The sequence below is a fragment of the Eurytemora carolleeae genome, unplaced genomic scaffold, assembly GCF_000591075.1.
Source record: "Eurytemora carolleeae unplaced genomic scaffold, Eaff_2.0 scaffold1591, whole genome shotgun sequence".
NCBI classification, from domain to species: Eukaryota; Metazoa; Arthropoda; class Copepoda; order Calanoida; family Temoridae; genus Eurytemora; species Eurytemora carolleeae.
In genome coordinates, this window is record NW_019397484.1 from 41522 (window position 1) to 54925 (window position 13404).

At 39.6% G+C, this 13404-nt stretch overlaps 2 protein-coding genes across 2 annotated transcripts; both read left to right on the forward strand.

The window, feature by feature from the left end:
* Positions 1-2384: 2384 nt before the first annotated feature.
* Positions 2385-6558, forward strand: LOC111714538 (uncharacterized). Its single transcript, XM_023489672.1, has 2 exons — positions 2385-5477; positions 5706-6558. Exon 1 carries the CDS (start codon positions 2452-2454, stop codon positions 5074-5076), a length of 2625 nt encoding a protein of 874 aa, XP_023345440.1. The 5' UTR covers positions 2385-2451; the 3' UTR covers positions 5077-5477; positions 5706-6558.
* Positions 6559-9828: 3270 nt separating this feature from the next.
* LOC111714539 (protein app1) lies at positions 9829-10673 on the forward strand. The gene is made up of 2 exons (XM_023489674.1): positions 9829-10244; positions 10281-10673. The coding sequence occupies exons 1-2, from the start codon at positions 9882-9884 to the stop codon at positions 10443-10445; spliced, it is 528 nt and encodes a 175-aa protein (XP_023345442.1). The 5' UTR covers positions 9829-9881; the 3' UTR covers positions 10446-10673.
* The last annotated feature ends 2731 nt before the right edge of the window (positions 10674-13404 follow it).

The following is a 13404-nucleotide window of genomic DNA, read 5'->3' on the forward strand; positions in this document are numbered from 1 at the left end:
GGAGGGATATTTTGAAGGGTTACGTAGATCTACCTAAGATTGCTATACCAAGGTTTTGTCTGCCAGGTAAAAATGAATCCAAATCCAAGATAAGACTGCTATGCTTAGCTGATGCTGCAGAATTTGCAGGGGGCGCAGCTGTCTATGCAGGGAAAGAAATAAGCCCTGGCATCTGGACATGCTCCCTCTTAGCTGCAAAATCAAAAATGATGAAAGAAACCATTCCAAGAAATGAATTGTCTGCTATTTTGCTGTGCGCAGAGCTAACATTTATGATAAAATCAGCCTTGGGATCGGAAGTAGGCGAAATAATTTATATAACTGACTCAACCATAGCCCTCAGTTGGTGTAGTAATGAGTCTATCAAGCTCCGCTTATTTGTGTACAACCGGGTTATGACCATTTTGAGGCTATTTGAATGGACTACAGGATCCAAGGATAATCCTTTATTTCATATAGATGGCGCGCTGAATTTAGCCGATTTATTAACAAAGAAACATGACCTCAGGGTAAAAGATGTGTCCAAAGGTTCAGATTGGATTGAGGGACTGAACTGGATGAAGAGAGACAAATCTGAAATGCCGTTGACATCTTACAGGGATTTGAGGGTTGATAAGACAGTGGAGGAGAACGTAAAGGTAGAATGCTTTCCTGATTCCTTTATGGAGAAATTTTCCTCTACTAGTGATGAGAGGGATGAAGGTTTAGAGACTATTACAGATGAGACTGATGATGGAGATACAGAATTTTCCGTTCTTGCCGCTGTAGCGGGCAGGGGTGTAGCGGAGCTACTTGTAGATCCTGTGTTTCAAGGCTGGAGAAGAGCTTTAAGGATAACTGGCTATTTACAAGGATGGAGGGTAAAGTATTGCCACAAAAAACATTTAATCCCAGATGAGAACTGCAATCTATGCAAGTTAGGAGAGCACCGATGGGATCCGAGAAATGAGGAGGAAAAGGCGGAGCAATACCTGTTCAGATGGGAGTCAAAAAGAGTGCAGAGCAAGATGAAGCCCAGAGAGCTGGACAGATTTATTATCCAGGAAGGTATTGTGTATGATAAAGGCAGGTTATCCCCTGAATTTCAGTTTAGAACCACAGATCTTGATCAAGTAGGATATCTGGACAAGCATGAAATATTAGGCCAAGTTCCTGTGGTTCTCCCTGATTCACCAGTTCTATATTCATTTCTAATGTATATTCATACTAAATCTAATCTTCATGCATCATTAGAGGTTACTGTGAGAGAAGTACACAAGAAAATGAAGGTAGTGAAAGGTCTAAGATGGTTAATAAAGAAGATTATCTCAGATTGTTTGAAATGCCGTCTGGTAGAGAAGAAAACATTGGAGTTAAGGTTAGCAAATCACCCAGAGGCGAGGACAGTCCTTGCTCCATGCCTCCATTCATGTATGATGGACATCTGCTATGGCTTCAAGGGACAATCATTCAAAAGATCTAGAACTACTGTCAAAGTGTATGGGTTGGTCGTTGTATGCTTGCTGTCTGGGGCTACAAATATTATGGCGCTAGAAGGCATTGAGACTCAGGATGTTTGCGCTGCACTGGAGCGTCACTCTAATAGATATGGAGTCCCAGCATTTATTTACGTGGACAACGGAACCCAGTTGAAGGCATTGCAGTTTGCGAAATTTTCAGTACGAGACCTAGAGGCCCAAGTACAAGATAATCTAGGTATAAAAATAGTAGTGTCCAATGCTAAGGCCCACTCGGAGAGAGGACGAGTAGAGAGGAGGATTCGAGTCTTGAGAGAAACCCTGGAGAAGTTAGGAGTAGATGTTGCTACACCTATGACATGCATGCAGTGGGATACACTATTCTCGAGGATATCCAATTCAATAGATAACTTACCTTTAGCTAGAGGGGATACTTCTAATGAGTCCAGTCTAGGTTATGAAATTATCACCCCAAATAGATTGAAGTTAGGGAGAAACAATTATAGGTCTTTGGAGGGGAATGGGATTGATCTAGATATGAGCTCTAATTTTACCAAGATATTGGATAGAAATCGGTCAATTTACCAACAATGGTATCAGTCCTTTATAGACAATGTACATTTACTAAATTTACGTCCAAACAAATGGTTGAAATCAAGTCGGTTGCCTAATGTCAATGATGTGGTCATTTTTGTGTTTAATGACAGTAACTATACGAAAGAGTCAGCATGTTGGAGACTGGCTAAGGTTGTAGAGGTTCAAGGATCCAAAGTGGTTTTGAAATATGGTATCAAATCAAATAGGATGGGGCAAACTTTAACAAGGAGTGTAAGGGATATCAGTATTGTGTATTCTGTTGGAGAAATGTTAATTAACACTCGTGGTCATTTTGATGAGTGTTCTAAGCAAAGTAAAGATCCGGAGAAGTAATTGCTCCGGGTGCTCCATAATACTGATATCCAAAGTTTGCTGTGGGTCTGGGGGGGTTATTGTCATGAAACATGAGTTTGGCTTAATTTTAATCGCTGATGCAACCAGAAGACGTAAATTAGTTTATACATTGTTTATTAAATTTTTGATTTTTAGACTGTTGACAACAGAGGATCTCCGGAAGAGGATTGAGAGGAGATTGAAGGAGCAGAGGAGTGAAGTTTACAATCCTTCCATGACCATGTTGATCCCTCAGGAAGGAGAGAAGGTATGGGGAGAGAAGAGGCCTGGAAATAAGGTGGACATGGTTGCGGAGATTGTGGGCTACAGGCATCGGATTAACACTGGGAGGGATCAGGCCTGCATGCAGAGGTATATTACTAGGGTGTCCAGAGCTGGACTGGATCAACCTAGTGTTCTTAATTCTCGCCAGTTTTTACCTGTGGATGCTCCACTGTTGGATTTCTTGGTGGAAGATGCTAAAGGTGTTGAAGGTTGGAGATACCCCAAACTAGATGATCTGAAACTGTATCAAGCTGAGAGGGGATTGAACTTGAAGATGTTGGATAGGATCGAAGTTCGGGAGCTAGTGTGCGGTGTTAGTTCTGACCAGGAGATTGAGGAAACCCGAGAATGGATAAAGAAGATGCAGGGGTTGGATCAAGACAGGTTCTGCTCTCAGGTGGTTTCACTAGATGTTGAGGACGTCAAGACGACCTATTACGATACACTCCGGATGGCTGGTAAGCTCAGTATTGATCCTAAGAGAGCAGTTCTCCGGACTAGTGTAGAGACTGATCTAGCTCATGGTTATTCAAAGGACGGTTGGAAACAAGTACCGGGGAAAATCATGTTTGGTAATGGGATCACGTGGACTTGTTTGATCTCACTGGACCTGGAGATGAACGGATTGGGTGATTATGTTCTGAAGCAAGTGACTGTGCAGCCTGGGATTGTTGAGTTACTCCGTGACCTCCCTGTCTCTGCTGGATTAGCAATCCGGAGAGATGTACGGGGAATAGAGGAGTTCTACTCATTAGTCACTGGAATGGAGGTTAGACTGGAGCGGGGTTTTCTAGACCTAACTTCGTTGGCCATACTAGCAGGATACAAGTTTCACTCTAAGAACATGACAGCCATGGGGGTGCAGGTTCAAGGTACTCTACTAAACAAAACAGTTTCCACTGGAGATAATATGTGGGGTATCAGGTGGAGAGAGATTCCCAAGGCTCTACAATGTTATGCTCTGGGGGACATTAAATTCGGGTTTATCACATATAATGTTTTGGCTGGGCTACTGCTGAGAGATGTCTTCCCTGATCCTGATATGCTGTGTAGATATTTGAAGTGTGATCAAGGTGCTGCTGTGAGCTGGTTTCTGGAGTTTGTGATGATATCTCTAGAGGGAGTAGAATATCACCAGGTTGCAGAGGAGCAAGCTCAAACTCGAGATGAGATGGTTCGTTCGTTAAGGTTGAGAGATTGCAGAGAGAAGCTGTGTGAATTTTCTCCTCCCTATGTTAAGGTCTGGGCTGAGATACTAGGAGCGTGGCCCAGTCCTACTTTCGGGGGCTGCAGGTTTTTGTTACAATGCAGGGAATGGTTTGTAACACAGATGAGGATTATAGCTGGAGCCAAGATACAGTGGTCAGATGGTAGGGTGATCAGACAACCTAGAGATACTGATCTTGAGTATGCCAGGTTCGGGATGACTCCGGAGGAGATTGGGGAGCAAACCTGGATGGATCCTGTCTCTGGGATAAGAGGATTGAGGAGACCTGATGGAGTGAGGATTCCGCTTCTAGGTTTTGAGGTTTCTACAGCCAAGAGTACTGATATTGGGAGCAAGTGTACTGAGATAGGTAGATCTCAGCGATGGAGCCTGCTGGAATGGGCTAGAATGGAGCCGGAGAGGTTAAAGGGTTTCTTTACACGGATGACCAGAGACGTGGGTTTCCAGAGGTTCTATTGCAGTATCTATGATCCAATGAGGTTGTGCTACAGGAGAATCTTTGATGAACCTATTTCAAAGATTCCTGCCATGGATGATGCTCTGAACAAGGCGGTTCGTAACAACCTGAAGGATGAGGAGTCGGGTTTGGGGAAAGCCAGGGCTGAAGTCCTCATCAGAGAGAAGAGAGTGTCTGGGTTGATCAGCCTGACCAAGGACTGGGAGTTCGAGGAGAGGACTAGGTGGAGAGAGAATGTTCCTGTTCTTGCTGGCTGGAAACATCGCTCTGGACGAAAGAGGATTGGAAGTCAGTCTGGAGCGAAATCTGGTAAAGTAAAGAAGAGGAGGTTGAGGTCATCCAAGAATGGAGCGGAGGGTATCTCTGGTGTTGAAGCGTCAGGTCGGTCTCCGTCTCAGCCTGCTCCAGGCTTGCCTGGAGTTGGGAATGAGCTCGGAAACCTAGCCAACGGGCTTCACCAGGGGGAGGAGACGGAGGAGGTGGTTTTCTTAGACGAGAACGATGAGGTTATGGTTGAGGATGAGCCTGAGGCCGTGCCCTCTACTCTTAAGCCTGTAAAGAAGAGGTTGAGTTCTGCTTTGAAGCGTTCTAGCTCTAAGAAGGTTAGACCTAGGACATATGATGAGATGATTGAAGGTGTTGGAGACGAAGATGAGTTCCCTGATAATCTGGACTTTGAGTTCGAGATCCCGAAGGAGGTTGAGGATTTCGAGTTCTAGAAGAGGATCTCGCAGACAGTGATGTGGAAGTGATAAAGTGATTTTTCTTTTCAGGGTTGGACGATTAATAGAATGATCTCAATTCCAGTCGCGGGGTGCAGTTGAACTTTTTTCTTTTCTTCCTTGGTTGGCGAGTGTTTCGCGAGTTCCCTCACGACCAGTGTTTGAGTCAAGTTGCCCCTGTGAGGATCTGCATCGCCCCTGGGAAGCGTACTGTGTGTGCGTCTGTTACTGGTTTCTCGAAGTTTCTGCGCAGGCGCGAGTTTATATATAGTAACCAGTTTTATGATATAGCGTTTGTTTTTAATATAGTCGTGGTCAATGAGCGGGTTCAGGCATATGTCTGTCTCGTGATTAAAAGTTATTTCTGTTCTAATACGTATTTCCCCAGGATAAATGTGGTAAGATTTACGCTATTATCATTTTATAAACCTGAGTTTAATGAGAGTTTAAATTAATCATGTTTGTCGAGATTTTCAATGATTTTGTAAAGATGGATGTATAAAGTATTGTTCATGTTTTCGTATACAGCTACAGTTTTTTATGCCTAAAATGAAATGATTTTTGATCGAGTAATTTTAAGATTTATGATTCATTTATGTGCTTTTTCTGTAGTGATTTTTTTTAAGATTGAAGTACCGAAATATATATTGAGTTCGAGACTGGTTTTTTACTGTCGCAAAGATGAGCCAATCTCGAGAGAGAGGGACTTCCAATCAGTCCAGGAGGAATACGACTCGGTAACCATTTACGATGATCACTAGGGGTTGCGAAATATTCAATCACAGACCATTAGGGGTTAACACATAATTATTTTAACTTTAAAGAAAAGGTTAGAAACTTAAATTAGAGTTTCATCCTTTTTATCCCCTGATCCTCTTTGCATCTGCCAGATTAATATCAGGAAAGATTTCAAAGAGAGGGAGGATTTGAGATTCTTTAGCAAAAAGGGGATCTTAAATGAGAATTGAGGATTTTAAGATGGAATATTTGATTCTTCATGATCTTTTGTATCTGCCAGGTTAATACCCGGAAAGATTTCGAAAGTGGCGAAGAGTTGATTTCTAGAAATAAGGGGAGGTTTTACTATTTTCTTTGAGAGTTGAGTATTGATTTATCTTTAAATTTATTGTATTTGCCGGTTTAAAAAAACTGGAAAGATTTCAATGAATAATAGAGATAGAAACAGTTAGATAAGGGTGAATTCAAAGTCTAATACTAAACTCTGAGTATTGAGGTGTATAATGTTGGTGTTTCCTTGATTTCATTGGGTCTGCCAGTATATATAGTTGGAAAGACTGGATGAATAGCGGGATAATAAACCATGAGTAAAAATGTTTGAAAATTGCAATGAAATGAGTTGAATTAAAATATTGAAATCCCCAAGATCCCTTTGTGTCTGCTAAACTAATATTTGGAAAGACGTCAAAGAGGGGCGGAGATTTAAATTTTCTTGAGATTAAATAAATCTTTTAATTTGAAATATGAATGGTCAATCTAATCAACGGGGGGCATCCAGGAGAAGGTCTACGTCTGAAGGGGAGGGCGAACTTCTGAGTAGTACTTTAAATCTACCTGAAACCGTTGCAATCAACAGATTTTCCAATTTAAATACTGATAGATGTGTTTCTACCCCGCAGATTAATTTAACGGGGTTTATTGACGATACTTTTCGCAATAATAGGGGGACATGTCTAGAATCCAGAATCCAAACCAGATCAAAGGGGGGTTCTAATTCTGTTAATAGGAAATTGAGAGATGGCTACACCCTGCTCAAGGTTGCTATATTTGAGTGGGGGGAGCTTGTTTGCAATTCAGCACAAGCACTGGATGTCATAGAGCAACAATATAATAGATTCCTTGAGGAGATTCAGCAGAAAATATCGGAGGTTTTATTAACAAGGGGGGAGTTTCAATTAGTAGGGGAACTAGGCAGTCTAAAGGATAGGCTGAATTGGATTCGAAAGGAAGCCAAGAGATTAACCAGAACCATGCCAAATGATTCCAACTCTCCTAGTGCTCCTGCCCAAGCTTCTGAGTTCAATGCAGGGCTGTACCGAGGATCAAGGATAAGGATGGAGAATCAAGATTATGAGTTTCATGATGAACCTGTAAACCGAGATCTATCATCTGACCCAGAATGCACCCCTGTATCAAGGAGGAGAAGGGAGGCTGATTTGAGTAAGAATGTGAGATCAGTAATGGTTTGCGGATCAAGTACCGATCCTTCGGCTACAGATCCCACCAGACTGATCCTTCAACAAGATCAATTAATGTATCATACCCCAGCACGGAGTCCTCACTTTAGGGGATCAGTAGTAAATTCTGGGGCAGAGTGCATATCTACAAGATCTGAGCCTAACAGTATAAACAGTTCTCCTGTGCCTAATGCCAGAGGAGGAGATGTAGACTCTAATCAATCCTTGGAGAGCGTTCTAGTCGGGATTCAAGGTTTAACCAACAACTCTGAGAGGGGAGATATCGAAGGTACGGAGTATGAGGGGTCCTGGAGGGTTAGGATGAATGCTAGGCAGGATACATTTGAAAGGAAGTTTGATCAAATTCGTCGGGGAATGTCAACCATTGCCACTACAGTACAAGGGGCTGAATCTATGTACAGATCGATGCAGGAGGATATAGAAGTTCTGAAGTCTAATAGTACTGAAGTATGGGTGAGGCTAAAGTCGGATGAGAGAAGATTGGATAAACTCGAGGATACTGTAGTCAGAGTTGAACAAAAACTAGATGAAAGGATGGAGATGGTTCAGGACTGGTTTGTAGAACTCACTACTAGGGCTACCCCTGAGGTTCCTAAGGAGATTGTGGATTCTATCCAGGAAGTGATAAACGATAGTTCTTCCGGGGTTGCTATGCATAGGATGAGGGAGGAGATTGGTGAAATTAGGAACTCTCTAGACTCAAGCAGACATGCTACGGAAGGATTAAGGGGGTTAGTGGTGAATTTATCAGAGCAGGTTGCCAACACGTCATATCAGCCTATAACTATAGGACAGTACTCACCACAAAGAAATCCAACATCAGAGGAGAGTACGCTGAGAGAACGAGAGATCATAAGAAAAGGAATTGAACGAGCGGAGAAACAGCTCAGGCAGATTATCTTAGTTGATTCGGCGATTGATAGTAAGAATATCTCGTTGATCAAGAAGTTAAAAACTGTTGATGTTCCTTCAGTTCATACTGCAGTAGGAAATATTCAGAAATCACTGCAGAAATATGTTAAATTCCATGGGACGGATCATGAATATTGTGATTCGATTAATGATTTGCTGGACTCTGCAGAGAACTGGTGTCTAAGGATTGAAGAGCTCTACAATAAGGCTGAGGTTCATAGCATTAATACTTCAAAGGGTGATTCGGCTGATGTAGGTGTCTTCTCCGATAATGCAAAAATCACGGTGTATGAATTTCTTGAATCTGCTGAAATTGCATATTTGGGTTGGGGGAATTCTGTTCAAAAGGCGAATCGCTTATACAATAGGCATCTATCTGATGAGATCAAGAGCAAACTGATCAACATGTCGGACTCCTACATGGATATGAAGAGGTGGCTGGTCATGAACTACGGAGGGGTTTCGAGGATCATCAGTGATATTCTTAGTGATCTGAACCGTCGGAACAAACCTAATCCTACCAATAATAATGCAAAATACTCCTTTTATGCTTACATCTCCGGGGCTCTGCAGAGAATGGAGCGATTATCCAGAGTCAATGAGATTGATAACGTGGAGTTGGTTAATTGTCTGTACTCCAGGGCTACCCTGAACAGCTTATCCTGCATCCTACCATCAGAGGCGTATGCAGATTGGATTACTGAAATGACTAGAGCAGGATTGGATTACAAGAATCCTGTGGGATTGCCAGCCTATTCTGTGTTCAAGAGTCTGTGTATTATAGAGAGGAACAAAAGTGAGGGTTCGAGGGAGGCGGAGAGATTGGTGAACATGAAATCAAAATCTCCTAAATCTCCGAAATCACCAAGATCAAAAACAAAATCTGTTCACAAGGTTCTAGATGCTGGAGGGCACAAGTCTGATGAAGAGGTTCATTCTGGAGCTTTTGCAACAACATTCCACAATACCAAGTGGTACCAGGCCAACTTAAAATTCCCCTGTCCTTTGACCAATCATGCACATGAGATGAGTACCTGCGCTGAGTTTTTTTCACTCAACCCTGTTGAGAGATGGAGTAAAATGGATAAGGGTAAGATCTGTTATGCATGTTTATGTCCTAAAGATATCTGTGTAACCAGGCGGTGTAGTTTTGAGAGCCGGGTTCCTGAAACTTTGAAGTGTCAAGGATGTGTGTCCTGGGCTCAGTCCAAAGGTCTTGCTCCTCTTTCAATATTGTTCTGCAGACGAAAGGAACATGCTAACTTGAGGGCGTCATTCCAAGATATGAAGAAGGACCTGGAGAAGTATATTGGGAAGTTGGGAACCACTGTAGTGGACTCGTCAATCAAGTTTGCTGCAAATTACACTTATCAAGTGTTCTCATTGGACCCCGGAGCTAACGCTCTGGGTTGGGTTCAGGAGAACTTTATTGATAAGCCGGCCCCGTCCATCAATTCTGAGACTGGGAAGAGTTTGAAGGTTTCTCCGGAGCATATTATCCATAAGGTTCTGGAGCACTCCTGTTATCTGATGCAGACAATAAAGATTGGGAATACGGAGTCTTTGGTTTTTTTTAGCAAGACAAGGCGTGTGTAACCGACAACTTTAACATGGGACCATTTTAAACTTTAGTATTTAAACTAAACCCAGGAAACACTGAGCATCAAACCTAAAATGATTCCCACTGCAACTACTGGAGTGATTTTTGTTCTTCTTTTAGCAGTTGTGATCGCCAGGCCACAAGCGCCCACTGCTGCCAGTGAAGATGCTAAATATGCTTACAAAGGTCCTTTATTTAAACCTGAAGATCCAAATGTTTATGTTTATGATCCTAATAATCCTAACAAGGCCTGGAATTATCCTGTAAATACTGACGCTGCTCCTGCTGTATCTGTAGCTAGATCTGCTGCTCCCAATGCCGGAAATAAAGCAGCTCGAGCAAATATTCGAACCATCCAACTCCGACAAAGCTCTGCTCCTGCTCTGCCAGTAGTCCAGCAGTTCCCAGTAGTAGCTAGTGCGCCATTCCTTCCTCAGTTTCCAGTAGCAGCTAGAGCACCGGCTCTTCCTCAGTTTCCAGTAGCAGCTAGAGCACCGGCTCTTCCTCAGTTTCCAGTAGCAGCTAGAGCACCGGCTCTTCCTCAGTTTCCAGTAGCCTTCAACTCTCAGCCTGTCGTATTTAGGTCTCCAGCGAGTACCTCCCCTGCCATCCAACCCTTCACAGCCTTCAATCATTAAAATAACAATTTATCAATTGTTATCATTTTTATTTAACTATCGAATGTCTGAATTAAAGCATTTCAAAGTTACACACATTTGTTAGAGTTTAATAACCACCTGTTCTGAATAGCTCACAATTGTTTAGCTGGACATATATCAGTGTAAAAAAGCGACCATTGCAGTTTTCTTTGAATTGTTAAAATTGTTATGTTTCTTTTCGTATAATAAATAAAACCTAAAACAAGTTATATGTCTTTATTTTGAGATTAGGCTTATAAGTCATAATTAAATTAAACAAAATTTTCCAGTTATGCATAGATTAAAAGAAATATGCAGACACAATATATATATTTCAGTTTTTAAACTTCACATTTTATTAAAAAGAATACTAAACACAATGTTTCACGTATTATAACGATCCTAAAGAATCAGCTTCTGTATTTAAAGATTTTACTGTTTTTCTATATAACAAAATTTAAAAAAATTGTGTTTATAATTTTTTTATTCTTGTAAATTTTTAAAAATGCGCGAAAAAATATTATGATCCGCACAATTTTTTTTCTTTTGTTTTATACTGTACAAAGAGAAGATGCTCACAGATAAAGCCACACTTAAAAGTTAAAATAGAAGATGGACGCGAAGTGCCCAAAAAGTCTAGTTTATATATTTGTTTATATATACATATTCTTTCTATCTATGAATAACTGAAAAATTTTATTTTATATATAAAGCTGGGTCATGGTATGACACTTAATACCTAGATCTACCTTTAGCAAATAAATATAGGGATACATAATATATTCATGGATTTAATATATATATATATATATATATATATATATATATATATAAAGATATCTTGATAAAAGAAAACTACTTGTAGATATATAGTGCTTAGTAAATGAAATATTTGGAAGTATAAAGAGTAATTTTAAGTGACCCTCCAGCGCAAAGAACCAATGCCCGATTTTATACAGTAACCTGTAAAACTTTGTCTATTAAAGTATGAATTAGATATCAATTGTTTTAATTATGAAAACTAAATATTCTTAGCTGTGGTTTCTCCACCTAGAATACTTTAAAACCTGGAAAAACGGAATGTCTTATTTAATATTGATCAAATAAAGGCTTTGCCATCTTTGTATGGAGGGTCATGCACTTGAAATTATGCTTACACAGTCTCTTTCAGAATTTTCTTAGGGTTTAAGGTCTCAGTTTGATTAGTCTCTTTGAAAAAGCTTACATTACAAGATTTTCAGTAAATTTAGGTGTAAGAAGCGACTTTCGTTAAAAAGAGGAAAAAATACAAGTCATTTTACATTAATTGGAACGGTTATATGTAGGAAATATTTCATAAAAGTACAAACCCTCTGAGAAAAGGAAGTTGAGGCAAAATTATGAGAAAAGGTCAAGGGTATCAAGTAACTATATGAGAAAAGGTCAAGGGTATCAAGTAAATATATGAGAAAAGGTCAAGGGTATCAAGTAAATATATGAGAAAAGGTCAAGGGTATCAAGTAAATATATGAGAAAAGGTCAAGGGTATCAAGTAAATATATGAGAAAAGGTCAAGGGTATCAAGTAAATATATGAGAAAAGGTCAAGGGTATCAAGTAAATATATGAGAAAAGGTCAAGGGTATCAAGTAAATATATGAGAAAAGGTCAAGGGTATCAAGTAAATATATGAGAAAAGGTCAAGGCTATCAAGTAAATATATGAGAAAAGGTCAAGGGTATCAAGTAAATATATAGAAGGAAACGCTAGTATATAGATACAGGATCACCCACAACGTCTGAGACTGGATTAAACGAGTGTACGAATGTTATTCAATCTTAAACTTTTAAACTCCAGCGAGGGTTTTCAACGCAAGTGGATTTTACTTGGGCGGAATTGCGAGTCCATTAATCGTTTTTTGTTTCGTTTTTCTATCGTTTTGAACTTTTAGAAAACGAATAACGATCGTTTTAGAAAACGATCGTTTTTATACGATTTTTTTAAAAAATGTTCGCTTTAGAAAAAACGATCGTTTTTGAAATTTTTTTTTTTTTAAATTATGTTAACAATCGTTAACGAAGGGTCGTCGTTAACGATCGTCAACGAAGGGTTGTTGTTAACGATCGCTAGCGAAACGACGAACTTTATTAAAACGGTCGTTTTTGAGAAAGAAAAAAAACATGCAACTTTATTGAATGTCGTCTTACATGAAGTTAAAAAGTTGTGAGTGAGCTTAAACTTCTTGATATTTTCTCAAAAACTACTCAATGATAAGTACAGATGCCCTTCAGGTCGGTTTTGTTTCTTTCTTCTTAAACGATCATTAACGAAGGGTCGTCGTTAACGATCGTTAACGAAGAGTCGTCGTTAACTATCATTAACGGAGGGTTGTCGTTTACGATCGTTAACGAGATGACGATTTTTATAAAAACTATCGTTTTTAAAAAATGAACTTTTTCCTGGAAAATATGAACTTTCGTCTTCATTATCAAAAATCCTCGAAACAGAATAAATGTTTTCAATAGAAACTCTCATGATCATGAAAAAAAATAATATGAAATATCAACTATATATATGCGTAGAAAATGTATCGATGACAATGTACTGCAATATCTGAACTACCATTTTTAAAAAATGAACTTTTTGAAAAAATGAACTTTTTGAAAAAATGAACTTTTTGAAAAAATGAACTTTTTGAAAAAACGATCGTTTTTAAAAATGGTCGTTTTTAAACATTAAACAATAAAAGAACAGGCGTAATTTTATGTGACCATCCATGTAAAGAGTGGCATGTCAAACTCACGATAGTACCTTTTGAACCGCTACAAGATTAACAATCATGAATATATTTTAAAAACGACCATTTTTAAAAAATGAACTTTTTGAAAAACCGATCGTTTTTAAAAACGATCGTTTTTTTACATAACGAAACGATCGTTTTTTTACATAACGAAACGATCGTTTTTCAAAAAAATGAAATT